This window comes from Triturus cristatus, chromosome 3_1, assembly GCF_964204655.1.
Source record: "Triturus cristatus chromosome 3_1, aTriCri1.1, whole genome shotgun sequence".
Lineage (NCBI taxonomy): Eukaryota > Metazoa > Chordata > Amphibia > Caudata > Salamandridae > Triturus > Triturus cristatus.
Genome location: NC_140583.1, coordinates 227,455,389 through 227,475,624, shown reverse-complemented (window position 1 = coordinate 227,475,624; position 20,236 = coordinate 227,455,389). Strand labels below are relative to the sequence as shown.

The 20,236-nt window shown below is 41.1% G+C and overlaps 1 protein-coding gene across 1 annotated transcript in view; it reads left to right on the top strand.

Moving 5' to 3' along the window:
- LOC146859976 (uncharacterized) overlaps positions 1-20,236 on the top strand; it is a 380,440-nt gene that overhangs the window by 246,335 nt on the left and 113,869 nt on the right. The window contains exon 3 of the mRNA XM_085643736.1: positions 11,276-11,566. Within this exon, the coding sequence (XP_085499862.1) occupies positions 11,276-11,566 (291 nt within the window). The remainder of the gene's footprint in view (positions 1-11,275; positions 11,567-20,236) is intronic.

Sequence of the window (20,236 nt, the reverse complement as noted above, 5' to 3'; positions counted from 1 at the left end):
ATTTTAACTTATTTTTTGCTATGTGTTATCGAGCTTTTGATATTGGTGTTATATCCGTTTTTACCTTCGTGAATCAGTCAGCTCTTTGATAGTGCAATGATACTATCCCTATGGGCGGTTGGTAAAATAAGTATGGGTTGTTATACAAAGCAAACATTTGGTTTGATATTTAGGAACTATGATCTAAATGAAGATGTGCATATTACGAGGTTTTGCTCCTTCAAAGATGGCGCTGAGCGTAGTGGGGTGGTTTGACATTGGTGTTATATCCGTTTATACCTTCATGAACCAGTCAGCGCTCTGATAGTGCCATGGTATTATTCCAATGGGCGTTTGGTAAAATAAGTATGGTTTGTTATATAAAGCATATATTTGGTGCTTTATTTAGAAATTATGATCTAAGTAAACTTGTGCATATTACGAGGCTTTGCACATTCAAAGATGGCGCTGAGCGTACTGGTGTGTTTAACAAACCTTTTCTCTTTCTGACACTAAGCGTCATTTCGTGCGTCCTAGCAAGATACACTCTTTATAAGCTGCTTTTAGAATGGGTTCGGTTGCTTCCTTTCCGGACTGTGGACTTGGAACCTCGTACTGAGAGGCGTCAATTGTAACGCTGCTACTACGTAAGTGAATACCTTGGTGGGTTATGCATGTTTTCGTATGACAGGTCGTAGATGTCGGCATGTATTGGATCGATGTTCTATTATTTATCCAAGTGCCGTTCTGTTATGTATCTAGAAAGTTTCGTCGCACGTTAGGTTCTTATACAGATTACTTACAACTTGCGCTCCCTTTGAGATCCGTTTCGTTATTAATGAGCTAATCCTGTACTCCGTCTCTTTTCTTTACTAAGAGCCGATATTATTTTTGAAGCACTGGTCCTTAGATAATCCTGTACCCTGTCTCTCTCTTTTACTAAGAGTCGATATTATTGTTGAAGCACTGGTCCTTAGATAAATAATGGCTCTTTACAGATAGTCTTGTAACTCGTTCCCCCTAAAAAAGAATTTATTGTTACATTAGAAATTAGTCCTAGTATCAGAATGCAGAATCTCGTTTGTTGTTATTATTAGGAGTCTATATCAATTGATGACGAGCAAGACATAAGATGTGTTCTGTGATTGGGTATGGAACGATGGTGCTGTTCATATGTTTTACATATTCAAACATAATATCTGAGATATTGGTTATGTACGGATACAGGAAATGCTCTTATGTTGTTGGGATGGGCGGATCCTTTTGGCTACAGAATTCCCTATGCTCTATTGGGGTGTCTACTGTTTGCTTATGTCACCTTAGCAGGTGTGTAGTTTTTTTCAATGAGCTGCCCCTCTAGGTACTTAGATTGGGGGAATCATTTTTTGTACTGAAACTATAATATATTGGGATCATAACGGGTGTTATTCGCTCATTTGTAGAAAAACCATATCATACTTTGATGACCCTTATCTTGGACAATTACAGAGAAATTATTTGTAAACGAACTATTTTGGCTACTCTCTGGTGAGATCTCATTTACTTATTCACTTGCTCACATTGAAAATATCTTGATTTTATGTGTATTATCTATTCTTATTGGAAACACTATGATCCTATTGTTTCACCTGGAGTATGTCCAATTACATTCATTTCAATCATATATGGTATCATATTACTTATTGATTTGTCCTATTTTTTCCCCTCACTTACTTCCCTTTTCCCCCTTCTTTCCGTTTTCGTTTTCCCCAAATGAGGTATTTGATTCATATGATTGTAAATAGCATTAATTTGTATGTAAATAGCATTAATTTGTATAAATTGGTTGTTCTTAAGTTTGTATATATATATATGTATGACAAAGGAATATATCGCCTGTGATGGGGATCAATAGTGTCTATATGTGTTATTTGACATGGTGTATTAATTGTTTTCTGATATATATGTTTGTGATCTAAGTTTTAGTGCCATGTATGTGATTGGTTTATACAATGTCTTCTTTTATCAAATGTTTTTGTCTGTATTTATGTCGTTATTTATACGTTGTTTTGGGTTGATTGCAGCCCTGATGAAGTTCCGTTAAAAAGGAACGAAACGCGTTGGCTGTTGCTTTTATATTGCATACAAAGAAGAATAAAGTATTACTTTGAACCAACTCGTTCTGAAGAAATTGTGACTTCATACCTGGTGCCACCTCCATTTTTCTTCATTTATCTTCTCTGGTTTTCCAGTGAGATCTAAACACAGCAGGTCTCGGAGTTGATTGGCACAGGATCTACATGTTTATGGGACTATGACACTGATGTGCGCGACACTGGTCGGCTGTGGAATCGTTTGATTATTTAAAAATTATTTGGACTGTTGCTGCACTCTGTTACCCATTGTATAATTTAAGTACTGTGAAAATGTCAAAATTCAATGATGGTCGTGAGGAAATGGCACTAAACCTGTTCGGAATAAGTGGTAAAAAAGTAAATTCAAATGTGGAAGTTTCCAGTAAAACTGGTCTTAAAACTTTATTCATAAGGCTAGAAAGACTAAGAAAGCAGGAATTGAGTAGATGGTGGGATGGGGTTACCCTTAAACAATATATGGAAAACGGTAAAGTCCCTAGGGGACTCAGAATCCTTATCTTCCCCACCTTCGAAGATCCCAGTGAAAGTCTGCTCAAGGAATGGGAAGGGAACTTGGAAGGTGCTTCACGCATCATGATGGAGATTTTGATAAGACACTCAATAGAAAAAGGGGAGAAACTGCAAGAGGAAATTGAAAAAGTAGAAAGGGAAATCAGTGAATTGGGAGAAAAAGAGCTTGTTGAAAAAAATGTTGCTATATTAAAGTAGGTGATGGATAACTATCAAGCATATATTAAGGATAAGAAATTGAGTAAAATTAAAAGGGATGATCGTGATTACAGAGATGGGTGTATCTATACTTTCGCCAAGAAATTTGACCATCTTTCAGGGTCTGACGATAAAAAGAGAAATAGGGAAGAAAGGGAGGATGTAGATGATGTTCACTCTGTGAGTAACCTCTCAGTTTCTTCTACAAACAGGACGACTTCTTCCAACACCAATCAGGAGATCCCTTTAGGAGAAGGGGCCTCGTCCTTCCAAAAGGAATTAGCAAAGTTACGAATTTCAAGTCGTATACAACAGAAAAAAGAACAGCAAAGATTAGGAGGGGAGGCCGTAAAAGGAAAAGGGGCAAACAAGCTGCCAGTGGAAAAAGTGGAGGTTGCAGCCAGATCCAAAAGATCTTGAACAGCCAGATCCCTAATGATATGAGTGACAATATTTGTGTGAATACTGGTCATTACAACATGAGTGAAAACATCTCCGATTTGAGAATTGTTAATCTCTCTAATAAAATATTGGATGCAGAGGAAACAAAACTTTTGTGTAAAGGTCTTAACTTTTGTCCAACTCAAAGTGGAGATTTTACGAACATACATGTCGATCTTTTTAAGTTTACTAGGATTTTAAAACTTAAGGACTTTTTTCAGAGCAAACTCCCAAGCAAGTGCGATCAGTAACTATGAGGGAGGAAGGCACACATACCATTGCCGATGTACGTAATATTCAATGTCTCCTTTCCATTTCTGATGAGGAAGGCTCTGAAATGACAAATTTACTTAGAGAATTGGATATTACACAAGATATACCAACTGACAGTCTCTTGCGTCCCAAATCAGTTTGTTCCTGTAGGTGGGTATCACCCGAATATTGATAGTTTCCACAGACAGGTAGCGGAGGACTTGTATAAACTTGAAACTTCAAGTAAACATGACGGTCATACTAAAATGAATCTCACTTTTTGTGAACGTCAGGCACTACAACGTCTTAGGGAAGACACTGAGATTGTTATTCGTGAAGCCGATAAGGGCGGCAACGTTGTAGTGATGAACCGTTGTGATTACTTGAAGGAAATTGATCGACAGCTCAGTGACACTAACAACTACAAGAAGATAAGTGAAAACCCTAACCGTAATGTCACATTGAACATTAATTCGGTATTATGTGAATGGAGGGACTCTTGTTTAATCACTGAGGATGAATATAGAAGTCTACGGGTTGATTGTCCCTCCTTTCCATGTATTTACATTTTGCCCAAAGTGCATAAGGGGGGACAATTCTCCCCTGGAAGGCCGATTATCTCTGGGGTGGGCTCGCCGACTGAGAAACTGGCCAAGTACGTTGACTTAAAACTACAAAAACACGTTTTGGGCCTGCCGTCATACATCAGGGACAGCAAGGATATTCTAGTGAAGCTCCAGGACTTTGAGTGGTCGGAAGACCTTATGTTTGTTACTTTCGATGTCAAAAGCCTCTACACCTGTATCGATAGGAAACATGGTATTATGGCAGTGCAGTCTTATCTAAATAAGGAGGGGGCAGAGCTATATGCACAGAACGAGATGATTGTCGATATGATTGACCTAATACTGTTGAATAACTTTTTCCTTTCCAATGATCGTTCGTTCCAACAGATCAAAGGGACCGCGATGGGTTCTAGGTTTGCTCCCTCTTATGCTTGCCTCTTTATGGGGTGGTATGAGAGGGAGCATGCCTGGGCTAGATGTGCCTCCCCCTGGACACAGTATGTGGTGTACTGGGGGAGGTACATTGATAATGTTATTTGTTTGTGGACGGGATCAGTTGAATAATTGGAACAATACCACCAGTATTTGAACAAGAACTTGTTCAATGTAAAACTTACCATGTCCCATCACAGAGATACCATCAACTTTCTCGATATAACTTTCTATGTCAAAAATGGGGTAATTCAAAGCAAGTTGTATCGCAAGGCAACATCTTGCAATTCCCTGCTCCACGCATCAAGTGCACAAGCGAGTTCCGTCATTAAAATATACCTTTTGGCGAACTGACCCGTGTAAGAAGGAATTGTAGTGAAAAGGAAACCTTTCAGGCAAATGTTGCGGAGACTAAACACAGATTCCTAAAACGAGGTTATGACATCAAAAATGTGAATAGAGCTGAAGCAAAGATTAATTTGACGAATAGGGAAACCACTCTGTGTAATAGACCAAAAAACAACAAAAAATGTTTACAAGAAAACACTGTTGGAGTTAGGTTTGTTACTCAATATACCACACATTGTGATAAGATCTTCAATGTACTCCGCAAGAACTGGCATTTATTGACGGTTATCCCTGGGTTGAGAGAGTACCTAGGGAATCGACCCTCTATTACATACAGGAAGGGCATGACCATATGCAATCATCTATGCCCCAGCTATGTAACATCAATATCTAGTGGTGGAACATGGCTGCCTCCCAAACCTAAAGGTTTTTTCCGATGTGGGACTTGTATCATTTGCTCCTATGGGCAGAAACAAAACAACTTATTTTTCTTACAACTCTAACCATATGTATACTATTGACCAGTTCTGTAATTGTAACTCTACACACACTGTGTATGTGTTGGGTTGCCCATGTGAAAAAATCTATGTGGGCAGCACGGTTCACCCTTTGAAATTACGAATCCAGGAGCATCGAAGAGCAATGTCGTTTACGTGCCACCCAACTTGGGCACAATACTGATAGTGAAATGCACTATTTTTTATAAAGTGGTTGACCGCTGAGCGATTGGTCTTATACACCCATTTTTCCCTTGTATTTTTTCCAGAACCTCATTTCAGGTGCATCGGTTTGGGACGCTATCGTTGCATATATAGATCCCTTTCAGACATACATTAGTATACTGGGACTCAGTCTGGGCTTTTTATATCTTTTTGTTCCATTTCCTATTGTTTTTTACTTTACTAACAGTGGAATTTTGGAGGACTATTGGATATGTATATATTAACTGTTTCTCCCCCACTTTTTTGTAGCCTTTTGGGAGTTTGAAAAAATATGTCTTCTTCCTTTTTTTTTATATAAAAAAATAAGAAAGCATGATATACATTCCTGACTTATTAACCTCCTTTTATTTTATCTTATGTAGCCCAGGGACATGATGATCGGGAGATATCCTCTGAGACAGATTTTTGGTTTATATATTGGTTTATATCACCAGACATCAATTATTTCCTGCTGTCTGTTTTATGATATATGGTCTATTTACATGCGCCTACTAAGATCTTTGAACATTTCAATATGGCGTTTTTTTACTGATTTCGGCTCTCTGTTATTGTGAGCCACGTTCGTTTCAGAATGGGAAGTACTTTGTGCCCGTGCACCAGATGGTCGGTGCACCATTAAAACAACATATTGATACATTTGTTGTTTTGCATCTATATTCGCATTTTAACTTATTTTTTGCTATGTGTTATCGAGCTTTTGATATTGGTGTTATATCCGTTTTTACCTTCGTGAATCAGTCAGCTCTTTGATAGTGCAATGATACTATCCCTATGGGCGGTTGTTAAAATAAGTATGGGTTGTTATACAAAGCAAACATTTGGTTTGATATTTAGGAAATATGATCTAAATGAAGATGTGCATATTACGAGGTTTTGCACCTTCAAAGATGGCGCTGAGCGTAGTGGGGTGGTTTGACATTGGTGTTACATCCGTTTATACCTTCATGAACCAGTCACCGCTCTGATAGTGCCATGCTATTATTCCAATGGGCGTTTGGTAAAATAAGTATGGTTTGTTATATAAAGCATACATTTGGTGCTTTATTTAGAAATTATGATCTAAGTAAACTTGTGCATATTACGAGGCTTTGCACATTCAAAGATGGCGCTGAGCGTACTGGTGTGTTTAACAAACCTTTTCTCTTTCTCTTTCTGACACTAAGCGTCATTTCGTGCGTCCTAGCAAGATACACTCTTTATAAGCTGCTTTTAGAATGGGTTCGGTTGCTTCCTTTCCGGACTGTGGACTTGGAACCTCGTACTGAGAGGCGTCAATCGTAACGCTGCTACTCCGTAAGTGAATACCTTGGTGGGTTATGCATGTTTTCGTATGACAGGTCGTAGATGTCGGCATGTATTGGATCGATGTTCTATTATTTACCCAAGTGCCGTTCTGTTATGTATCTAGAAAGTTTCGTCGCACGTTAGGTTCTTATACAGATTACTTACAACTTGCGCTCCCTTTGAGATCCGTTTCGTTATTAATGAGCTAATCCTGTACTCCGTCTCTTTTCTTTACTAAGAGCCGATATTATTTTTGAAACACTGGTCCCTAGATAATCCTGTACCCTGTCTCTCTCTTTTACTAAGAGTCGATATTATTGTTGAAGCACTGGTCCTTAGATAAATAATGGCTCTTTACAGATAGTCTTGTAACTCATTCCCCCTAAAAAAGAATTTATTGTTACATTAGAAATTAGTCCTAGTATCAGAATGCAGAATCTCGTTTGTTGTTATTATTAGGAGTCTATATCAATTGATGACGAGCAAGACATAAGATGTGTTCTGTGATTGGGTATGGAACGATGGTGCTGTTCATATGTTTTACATATTCAAACATAATATCTGAGATATTGGTTATGTACGGATACAGGAAATGCTCTTATGTTGTTGGGATGGGCGGATCCTTTTGGCTACAGAATTCCCTATGCTCTATTGGGGTGTCTACTGTTTGTTTATGTCACCTTAGCAGGTGTGTACTTGTTTTCAATGAGCTGCCCCTCTAGGTACTTAGATTGGGGGAATCATTTTTTGTACTGAAACTATAATATATTGGGATCATAACGGGTGTTATTCGCTCATTTGTAGAAAAACCATATCATACTTTGATGACCCTTATCTTGGACAATTACAGAGAAATTATTTGTAAACGAACTATTTTGGCTACTCTCTGGTGAGATCTCATTTACTTATTCACTTGCTCACATTGAAAATATCTTGATTTTATGTGTATTATCTATTCTTATTGGAAACACTATGATCCTATTGTGTCACCTGGAGTATATCCAATTACATTCATTTCAATCATATATGGTATCATATTACTTATTGATTTGTCCTATTTTTTCCCCTCACTTACTTCCCTTTTCTCCCTTCTTTCCGTTTTCGTTTTCCCCAAATTAGGTATTTGATTCATATGATTGTAAATAGCATTATTTTGTATAAATTGGTTGTTCTTAAGTTTGTATATATATATGTATGACAAAGGAATATATCGCCTGTGATGGTGATCAATAGTGTCTATATGTGTTGTTTGACATGGTGTATTAATTGTTTTCTGATATATATGTTTGTGATCTAAGTTTTAGTGCCATGTATGTGATTGGTTTATACATTGTCTTCTTTTATCAAATGTTTTTGTCTGTATTTATGTCGTTATTTATACGTTATTTTGTGTTGATCGCAGCCCTGATGAAGTTCCGTTAAAAAGGAACAAAACGCGTTGGCTGTTGCTTTTATATTGCATACAAAGAAGAATAAAGTATTACTTTGAACCAACTCGTTCTGACGAAATTGTGACTTCATACCTGGTGCCACCTCCATTTTTCTTCATTTATCTTCTCTGGTTTTCCAGTGAGATCTAAACACAGCAGTTCTCGGAGTTGATTGGCACAGGATCTACATGTTTATGGGACTATGACACTGATGTGCGCGACACTGGTCGGCTGTGGAATCGTTTGATTATTTAAAAATTCCTAAACTCATCCACCTAAATTACTGTGCTTAACCTACCAAATACCACATCTAATAAACTCACTGTTCACGCTGACCTCAATCCCAACCCCCTCTTCATTCCCTACCCCTCCATATACTGTATTAATATATGCTCCCCACTTGTACCTACCTCCTGTAAATGTGTCCTGTTTAGCTGGTTCCTGTCTTGTATTGTATGACTTTTCCCTTCCACTTCTGCTATGCCTCCTGTAAATGATGCACATGTAACTTTTGTGAAGCCTCATTCTACGGTCATAACTCCTGTAATCGATGTATATGTAATTCTTGTAAAGCGCTCTGATGCACTTGAGTCTAGTTTGCACTACATAAAACTCAAAATAAATAAAGATAAAAGAGTAAAAAGCCAAGCATACAGCTCTAAGGACCTACATATTTTAAAGAAACAAGTAGGGGCAAAGGGCCACATTTATAAAAAGCATTGCATCGCTGCGGTAAAACAGTGATGCAACACTTTCCAGTGCGCCCTCCTTGCTACACCATGGATGTACCAGATTTACTATAAGGTGCTCCATGTTGCAAGGATTTACAGATACGTCGGGAATCCTGGCATATCTGCCAGCGCAAAAATGGAGCAATACTAGAGTGTGTCTGGAAATAGACGCAATTCCAGAAATGTGTCATTTAATACGGGGCTAGTCCCATGTGAAAAGCCCTGCGTCCCCTGTACGCCTCCTTCACGTAGGTGTAAAGATTTGACACAGTGAGGCCGTAGAAGTGACACAGTGAAATCTGATAGATTTCACTGCAGCACTTGGTTTTTGGGGGGTTGGGGGGGGGGGAGTTTTATATAGCGCAAACTAGACCCGAAGGTATCAGAGCACTTTACATGAGCACCAGTTACGTTAATTAATTTTTGTTAGTCACGGGGACAGTTAGTGATTTGCCCAGAATCATCGAATGTTGAGCATCCCTGCCGTGACTCGAACCTGGTTCCCCTGCTCCGAGGTCGACCACCCTAGCCATTAGGCCCCATTCTCTCCCCCACTTCTACGAGGCTTTGCTGCGTCTCAACGCCCACCCTTTATACATTATACTTGTCACAGGTATAATGTAGCGCAGGGGATTACACAGTGACGCATATGCCTAGGTGTGTAACTTTGTAAATATGGCTTAGTGTGGCTCATATTTTACGCCGCTGCAGCGTCACAAAATGTGACGCAAAGGCAGTGTAAGAGCCTCATGAATAAGGCCTAAAGAATCTTTCCAGGACCATACAACAATGACCCCGAAAGATGAGAAAAAAAACAAGAAAATACAGAACCAAGGGGCATATCAGCAACAGCTGGCGATAATTATCGCTAAGTGCGCTTAGCGCGTCGATAATTATATCGCCGGCTATCGCTGGTTTATATCACAGAGATAGCACGTTATCAACAACGCTTATCTCCAATGCGATATGAATTCAAGCGATAGCGGCAAAATGTGCGATATTTGCTGGTAATCCAGCGATAATCGCACAGCGATAGGCAAAACCTTGTTGATAGGGCTGGGTGGTCTAAGCCTTATAATCCACCACCCATAGGCTATAATGGTTTACTCAGTTTAAAAGTAGGCATAATGAAACCTGCGTTAGGCGTGGTTAGCACTACTTTTATCGTCGCTATGAAGGTTAGCGTGCAGCTTGATAATTGGAGAAATGTCTGTTAGCGACATTTCCCACGTTATTTTAGTCAGTTACACCCACTTTGCATGTCATTAACGTTGCAAAGCTGGGCTTTGAGGAAACGGTGCGCAGAGGCATAGGAACACGCGCTAGCGTGTCATTGATGATAGTGCGATAACAATATCGCCGCTTTTCGCCCGAAAACGTACGCTAAAGCTGCGATATTTTTATCGCAGGGCCTTGATGAGATGTCCCCAAGATCCTGAGACATTGAAGAGCAGATATGAGAGAACGACCCACTGTAACAAGCAGCAGAAAGATGATAGTTTCTGATGACAAAAATAATGGATGAAATTAGATACTTCGCGCAAGGCCAGAAGTAAACCATCCTCGAGGGTGTAAATTATGCACAGAGAGAAAATGGCACAACTGAGAATGGACAATGTATATCAGAATCTTGGATAAGCTGGGTATCAGGGAAGTATGTCGCTAGTTAGATGGGCGTGATGGATCCAGTGAAGGTTATTTTCAGTACAGTCGCTTATCGAAAACACAGGAGGAAAAATACCAGATGAAAGAGAGACACGATGAGCTAAGAGTCAAGGGTAGGGCACACAGAATGGATAAACGTAGCAGAAAGGGGATCATCAGGCGAGACACTCGGGTCAGAGAAATGAAGTTGGTGCCTCCTGCTTCAGACATCACCCCAGAATAAGAGGACATCAGACGACCGATTGTGTGTTGTACACACATTACAGATGCTAAGACCAGCAATGCCCAGCTTTGTTCCTTCTTGTCCTCCTTTTATTTATTTTTGTACACATTATTGAAATAAAAATGAAACAAATTCCTTGCACAGGCTTGCCAAGGCCAGGGCTACGACATGGTTACTCCCAGTACAACCACAACAAGGGCACTTGATTAAGACTGAATGATAGAAAAAATAATCACTCTGGCAGTCAGGGGTCATGATTAATCGAGGTAATCAAGGTAATCGGTGCAGTGTGTACATTGTTATCACCATGCATGTGTTGCCTTATTTTCACACTATTCCTTCTCGATGTTTTTCCACAGGCGCCTTGTACGTTCAGAGGAGTGAAGGCGGAGTTCAGCTTGAGTGTAACGGGTCCTCCAAGAGCAATCAGCCAGCAGTCTGGTATCGAACCGAGAGGGAACACACTACTCAATTGAAAATGATGAACGAACAAACAAAATGTGTTTCGACCAAGGTTCCAGTTCCAGGTAGTGGGGTGTTTGCTTGCCACTCCTCCTCGAGTGCAGATCCCTGCTCGACAGAACCCCCAACAGTAAAAATCGGCGCGATTTGCGATTACGACTTCTTTATTGTAACAAAGCCACATGAAGGTGAGTGCGGAATCGCAATGCTTCAAGCAGGCTTTTAAGCGGCCCTTTTAGATGTTACCAAAAGAGGTCAGTCCATGAATGAAGAACAATTTAATAGGTGATTACATTGGTGTCATTACCTCAACCAGTGACCCTGAGCAGAAATGTCATTTGTTAAGATGTTGCTTGAACTGGCCCATGCTCAGGCATCTGCTCGACTCAGGTGAGAGTCGCGTGGGTCCTGCCACACGTCATACGTCAGTTCTTTATACTCTGTAAACACTAAAGGGACCCGTGGTCGAGCGGATTATGCCTTTCTGTCATGGAACCGGTTGTAAGGGAGTTTACGTTTTCAGTACAGTGTCACCTGTGCTGCTAGCGCGATCCAAAGCAGACACCTAAGGAAGCAAAACATCTCTCTGTCTCAGTGCGTGACCCACCCCCTGACTTCATGTCGTCATTTTGTTATATGTTTATGAGCCTTCGGGCTGATTGTCACACAGTGCAACGCAGCAACCGATTCGATTATCAGGACTAGCAGTAGAATCAACTCCCGCTTCTTTCGGCCAAGTTGTTTTTTGATTTTTGGCACGGACCTGAGTATTAAGAACTTAGGGGCAGACGTATTAAAAATAGGACGTAAACAGGGGTCACAAATTGCGCACCCACTTTTTGCGACCTGTCTCTGATTTGGGCATGTAACTAAGGGCATATGTATCGAGCACTTTTCCCGTTCGCAAACGGGCCGATTCTCAGAATCGGCCCGTTTGCGAACGGGAAACGGCCTTTTGGGATGTATCATCCCAAAAGAGCATCACAAATTAGAGCAGTGGTCTTCAAACTTTTTGATGCTGAGACCCCCCCATCAACATTTTATAGGCATAAGGACCCAACAAAAATTTCTAAAACCTGGTACTCTGTATCACTGACAACCATAAATGTTTACCAGAGAAACGGTCAATCTGTGGTTGCACCTCCTTAGTACCAGTTTATCACCCAAATATTGCAATAAGCAACAAAAAGGTGACCAGAACAGCTCTACAAATGGCCTTCTACTAAGCGTCAACACCTGTTGCTGCTTTTTATTAACTTTTGAACCTTTTGAATAAATACGTTTTTTTGGGTTAAAATCAGCAGATTATGTGGCAGATGATGGATCATATGGCAAATGCGACAAATCTATAATCATGCTAAAATCTCTGCGGCCTCACAATCTCATAATTCCAGTGGCCCTTGGTATAATAGCTGTAATGCATGGGCTGCAACTTTATTGCACGGCATTAGAGGAAAAGCATATTATATTTCATGGGATGCTGACAGCTTGGCATTTACAGCTGCATGTAACTGGAGGTGGCTGAACATCATTCATCATATTTAAAACATACATATATTTTTTAGGTCTTTCACCATCCGGTAGCTACATATAAAATAACAGGCAGCTTCAATGAATAATAGATACATTTTAAAAAATTGTTACTCAGTGGGAAATGCCTTTATTTTATACTTGCATTGCATACAGTATAAGATAGACTGGTACAAAATGCGCAAAATGTTTTATGATAAAATGGTGCTTCCAAAATATATGGCCTGCTTTCAAAATATAGGGGCTTATTTATAAGCCCCATGCGCTGAATAATTTTTTATGACGCTCTGGTTGCGCAGACCCATATCTATGAGGCCACGCAAAGTCATTGTGTGTGGCATTTCATGGACTCCTACATATGGTGTAAGGCAACGCTGCGCAAGTTGATGTGTTGCCTTATACTGCGTCAGGGGGTGGGGGCGTTCCATGGGCGTTGCGGTGGGTTTTCCCATGGGTTTTGACACATTCCCAGATTTACAAGCATCTGTAAACCTGAGGATGCGTCAAAACTGTACGCTGCCCCCGGAGATGCGTAATGAGGAGAAACATCTATTTCTCCTCAATTGTTTCCTCTTTCTTTGTGTGGCACACATAGAAAGAGGAAAAAGCCTCCATGAGTTTTTTTTGCGCAGAAAGGCAAAAACAATCCTGCAAACAATGCAGACACCCTTGCACCATGGAGCAAGGCTGCCTGCGTTGGCGCTAGGCACCAAATTGTGTGCAGCCAGAAAGGAAAGGAATGCACTGTATTTTATAAATACAGTCCAATCCTGCCCTTTTGAATTGGCATAGGGCAGCGCAGCAAAAATACTTGCGGAACTGCCCTACACCATTTCATTGTAAATGAGGCCCATAGATTTTAGTAATATCTAGATCCTATGTAATGCATTTTTTTTTTTAACATACTTGTCCCTTCAACACATTCTCAGGGATAGTAAAAGCTATCTTAATACAATGACAATTAAAAGCAAGCACTTCACAGCTCAGTTAACTCTGTGCACCACCACTCAAAAAGTTTCAAGTGATTCAATAAATGAACTTCAACAGCACTCTCCTTTCCTGAAAAATCAAAGCCAGGCAGACAGTTAAACTCACCTTTCTGCCAGTGTACTGCTGGCCTGAAAGAAATGCAAATATGCACAATGAGTTAATCTGCAAATGTAAAGGATTTGCAGATTAACTCGTTGTGCACATTTGCATTTCTTTCAGGCCAACAGTACACTGGCAGAAAGGTGAGTTTAACTGTCTGCCTGGTTTCTGTTTCCCAGCATGGCAGAGTCCCTGAATACCGCTCCAGGGAAGGCATTTTAACATGCTCATTTCAGGGGTGCATCAGGGTGTCCTTATGACACCCTTGGACCCTTGAAATTATTCTCAATTTGCGATTCTCTAATTGCTAATCGCTAATTGAAAATGTCTTCCCATTCATTCCTGTGGGCCTCCTGAGGGGCATATGTATCAAATTCTCTATTTGCGATTCTCAAATAGCGATTTTTTGAGAATCGCTATTTGGGAATCGCAAACGAGATGTAAGTAAAAATTTGCAAATTGTTAGCAATTCCTTGACATTCCTTAATTGCGATTCGCAAATTGCGAATCGCAATTAAGGAATACCTTCCCATTCATTCCTATGGGCCAGGAGGCCCACAGGAATGAATGGGAAGACATTCTCAATTAGAGATTCGCAATTAGAGAATCGCAAATTGAGAATAATTTCAAGGGTGCAAGGGTGTCATAAGGACACCCTGATGCACCCCCTGAAATGAGAATGTGTGCGCATGTATGTGCGCCACATGACACTTTGAAAAATGCCAAAAAAAGCATCTTTCAAAGAAATCGCAAATTACCACCAACTTGAAGTTGGTGGTAATTTGCGCTTTCTTACGGAGAAATCGCACAACTTGGGTGCTTGTTACATCGCATTTAAGGAATCGCAATTTGCAATTCCTTAAATGCAATCGCAAAATAGAGAATCGCAAATTTGTGATTCTCTAATTTGCAATGCCCTTTTGGGATGATACATCCCAAAAGGCCTTTTCCCGTTCACAAACGGGCCGATTCTGAGAATCGGCCCGTTTGCAAATGGGAAAAGGGCTGATACATATGCCCCTTGATACATATGCCCCCTATTCACTGACATTGCATCGCAAAATCTTCAGTCCTAGGGAGTTTCAAACGGCCTGTCTATTGAATATTAACTAAGCAGTTGCGACCTCTGTGATTGGCTACAAACAAAGGGACGGTGGCCTGCAAGGATGAACCGACACCATCCCTGTGGTTGCATTCCCAAATTAGAAACTTTTTTTAAGCAGCCTGTGTTCCTTAAAAGGAGTAGCAGGTAGTGATCCTCTTAACACCTCGACACCTTCCTTTGTGAATAAGTTACTGTGATAAAGTAGAAGAGGTGTGGCGCAGGGGCCAGAGCGGCTGACTCGGAGCATGAGGCTCACGGTTCGATCCCCGACGCCGGCGGCAGGTTAGGACAGCACCCTGTGGGCAATAGCTCACTTACTCTTCCCGGCCCCCAGCGCCTTGACACCCTCAGGGGTAATACTGGTATTTCACAGTTCATAAATGGGGTATTACTGCCATCGCAATTAGGATGAAATCCTACTTTCACGCCCTTCACTAACTGATCCACTGATCCATAATGGGCCGCTAAGTCAACTTTGTTAGCCATGCGGGCTTTTCCGACTCCAGAAAATGGGTCTAATATGCGCCTAGAATCAATGTTGTGGTCTCACAATGGTTTCGTACATTTGACCCTTTGTGATTGCTGCTTAGGTGACTCGTTGGCCCAGCGCCGAACTGTATCTTAGCCACGCTTTGTCTTTTCACATTAATTGTTGTTGTTAGAAATCAGTTCTGCAAGAGGCTGTTTTTACCTGTTTCTGGTGCTTGTCTGGAGCCGGTGATGAGAGATTCTCCTCTTCGCGGTGAGGTATCTTCCTAGGCACTCTCTGTACCTTTTGGTAAAAATATGTGCTAAAGCCACAGCCCCCTGTAAGGTTAAAGACCAGCCTGATATAGAGTCAGAAGAACAGGAGGCAGTCTCCGGAGACTGTGAACATCAGCTCAGCTCAGCCTCCCTCACAAACGTTTACACCAAATCTTCACAAAATTACAGAAAGAAAGACTCACGCGTGTAGACTGTGAAAATAAAGACCACAGGGGCATAGTGAATCCCCACTTTAGCAGCTACAGCGGGGGTGGAGTTCTTTATGGGCCTCTTCTGTCTGCAACTCGTAAGTGAAAAAAACTCATAATTAACGTTATAAAGAAATACAGCGTCCAAAGAAGAGCAAGGAGGAACAAAGGATCGGAATATTGAATGGAAGGAAGGAGGGATGGGAGGGTGGATGAATGAGTGAGTAGATGGATGAGTAGGTGAAAGGATGAATGAGTTGACAGGTGAAAAGATGTTAGAGTAATTGGGTGAAAGGCTGGATGGAGAGCTGGATGAGTGGATAGATGAGTAGATGGATGGATGGATGAATGAGTGAGTGAGCAAATGGGTGGGTGGGTGGGCAGCTGAACAAATGGCAGCGTAAAGGGATGGATAGGCAGATGAGTAGGTGAAAGGATTGCAAAGTAAAGGGATGGATGAGTGAGTAAATAAACAGGTGGGTGGACAGTTGAAAGAGATGGATGGGCATATGAAGGATGGCAGGGTAAATGGATGGTTAGGTAGAGGACAGGTGAATGGATGGTAGAGTAAAGGGATGGATGGATAAATGAGTGAAAAGATGAGTCAATGGATGGTAGAGTTAATGGATTTGTGAACAGATAGCTTGGCGGATGGATGTGTGAGTGGATGACAGAGTGGACAAATGAATAGATCAGTGGCAGAGTTGATGAATGGGTGAATAGATGGATGGATGGATAGAAGACTGGCTGATGGACAGATGGATAAGAGAGTGGATCTGTGGAAAAATGTATGGATCAATTAAATGATGGATGGATGGATGATGTATGGCAGAGTGGATGGATGGCTTGATGGATGGCAGAGTGAATGGATGGCTGAGTGGGTGGGTGGATGGATGGAAAGATAGAGCGGGTGGATGGATGGCAGGCAGAATTGATGGCAAGCAGAGTGGTTGGATGGATGCCAGGGTGGAGGGATGGATGTACAGATGTTGGCAGAGTGGATGGATAGATTGATGGATGACAGAGTGGATGGATTGATGGACTGGGAAATGATTGAATGTAGAATGAAAGAATGCATGGATGACGGAATGTAAAGTGAAATAGTGAATACCAGCACGTAGATGGAAGGGTGAGAGAATGAAAGGATAGATACTTAGATGAAAGATGCAAGGGAGCTCTTCTAGGGAGGGTTTGGCTCACTTTGCTTTGCTTGCTTGGTGCCGTCAGAAATTTAGTGCAAAGTGGGGAATATTTTTATTTTCTGGCTACTCCCTTGCATCTACCCACCATTGAGTGCATATATACAGAAGTGGGTACTATCTGAACCAGGGGTCTCCATCTGTTTCTGTAATAAGAGCTACTTGTGTTCAATGGAAATCTTCCTAAACTATTAATAATATTGGAGATGTAGTAGCAACAATATCAGACAAGATTCCTATACGAGATTACTATCAGAGATCCCCTTCGTGCTTCAGGCACGGTTGCCAGGGGTAATATGAAAGTTCACGTGGAATGCTTCTACATGGGTAATAGCTAAAAGTCACCAGAGTAATAAAATTAGTGATAGCTCTCAAATATTAGCTTTAAATATATTTTAGAAATTCAACAGTTTTTTCTCCAAATCTCAGCTTATGAATTCTGAATATACATACATTTTTGTTTCAAACACATAGTTTTCAAATTTGGCATGCATTTGTGAATTCTAATAATCAAAAGCTTCTAATTTAGTCCACTGGGCTGCACACAGGAGAGCTATTGTCAGGTAGCTGGAGAGCTACCAGTGGCTAACGAGCTACTTGTTGGAGAAGCCTGATCTGAACTTATTACAATACCACAGACCTCAACACTAGCCAGATGTACATGTAACCCCACCGTCCCACTGACTCAGCTCAGATCCCCGTGGAAATGCTGTGGAGCACAGGACCTTCAGTGGAGCTAGGCTAGGCCAGGCTCTTCTCAAGGGGAGACATGCAGGTAAGTCCATGGCAGAACATCTGCAGACCTGCAGTCTTCTGTACCATGTGTGCATATCCATATTTGCACTGAGTGAAACACCCACTTCTTCAATCTCATGGTAAGAAAAGCATATTACTGTTATTAGGCGTAATGAAAGGTTTCAGCTTTCGCTACTTTATTGCTTCATGGTTGGACATGGTCCACAAAGAGCCCCCTAATTCTAAAGGAGTCTTAGTTTTCCTTGTTTTATCCCTTGCTTGTCACCCTACAAACAAAAGAATGTTCGCTTCTGATGCGGAGTGATATGGCATTATCATAAAAGATATTTAGCGGACAGTCTGTTCTTGGCAAATTTGTCCTTTTTCCATGTTAGTATATGTTGCATGTCTTCTTCTCATGTTTCCTAATGCTCACTAAGAAGGACCAAAAGTTATAAACATCAATCATGGGATGTACCCAAATAATGGCTGGAATGGGCTGATCCAAACACACTCTCTGTTATTTTGTGCTGACATGAGATCAACCTTATGTAAAAACATATATAAATAAATAAAACTAATTGTGCGCAGGGCAACGCAAATGGCGTTGCAGCGCGCGAAATGTAATTCGTTTTATTTATTTATTTATGTACTTAACTCCGGTCAGCCGTATGCCAGAGTTTACTACCCCCCACCCTGCCCCGCCCGCCCCACAGCACTCCCTCCAGGAGCCACGAATGTGCAAAGCGCTGCTGCCTCCTAGCTGTTCCTTTGTTCCTGCTGCAGTATTCTGACTTCTTGCCTCCCCTGACCTTTGCCTTTAATGATTCGGCTCCCACGTACCCAGTGCTACTGCTTCATTTGCATCTTAATTCCTGCTGCTGACGTTTGTGTATTTCCCTGTTTTTGCTCTTCTTTCACATTGCCTGTATCACTGTCGTCCATTGCACCTTTTGTACTCCATTTCATACTACATTTAGTAATAAATTTCCCAGAAGTTTGGTAATCGAGGTCAGGTGTTTAATGGTGCATTGTGGTTGCAAATCCTGTGATTCATAAAATCACAGTCTTTGCAACAGAAAAATAAATTTGTGCAAGTACACAATCTCTTTTTCCAGTCGGAAGAGTCTTTCTGATTAGTACATTGGTACATGTCCCTCTTTTCGTAAAGCAAATAGGAAGAAGTGTCAAACAGGGTTGGATTGGGATAAAATATCGGCCCGGCACACCAAAAAAAAGTGGCCCACATTTGCGTATTGCATTAGTGCTTGTCTGCATGTTCTGGCTCTATGTTGTTTAAAGACTGGTTTTAGTAGGGTACTCCTGATGTCTTTTAGCTTTTTACAAATGCATATAATGTGAATTGCGTCTTCTGTACCGCTACTACATAGCCGGCATTGATCGTTTTCGTCCTTTTTCTCCCAGGGAGGCAGGAATTGATTAAAGGGGCCTGCCCCCAGTCTTAGTCTGAGGAATGTTTCCTTTACAATAGTTTTCAAACCCACTTTCAAGTATGGTTGAGGTGTTAGGTTGTTGTAAGTATGTAAAACCATCCAGCCATGCGATCTTTTAGCTAGGGTATTTTTGTCCTCTAGTGCAGATAGGGTACGAGATACCTTTGTGACTGTTTTTTTAAAAATGTGATGGTTGCTCTGGACTTCCCACAGTTCTGTTAGCCCTAATTGTTTTATCGCTTCCTGAAGGTATGCTTTTGCCGGGGTTTTCCTTGAGAGGGAGAGTTCTGTCCAGAGTAGCTCGTTCAGGGTTCCCTTGACATCAAGTTTAATTTTATGCCAGCATTTCACGTAGGCTCCCATGCGTTCCAAGGTCTGTTTTTGGAGTCCGAATTCTAATCGAATTTGGGCGGGGGAGGCCGTTCTAGGGAGGTGAAAAATTGTGCGGTATGCCTTTGATATTATGTTTTCGAGGGTTGCGGCGTCTATTCCCTTCAGCGTTTCACTCCCGTAGTAGATAGTTGGCTGGAGTTTTGCTTGCATGATTTTAAGCAGGGGGTCAAGTGACAGATCCGGTAAGTGCTTCTTTAGGGGTTTAATTGTTAAGTATGTTGTTACCCCCTTTCTCCGCACAGCTTCTAGTTGTGGTTTTGCTGAGTTATTTTGGTCCAATATGACCCCTAAGTATTTGTAGTTAACACCTTGATCCAGGCGATGTCCTTCTAGGAACCAACTGTGCTGTTTCCTCTTGTGGTAATTAACCGCCATGGTTTTTGTTTTGTTATAGTTTATT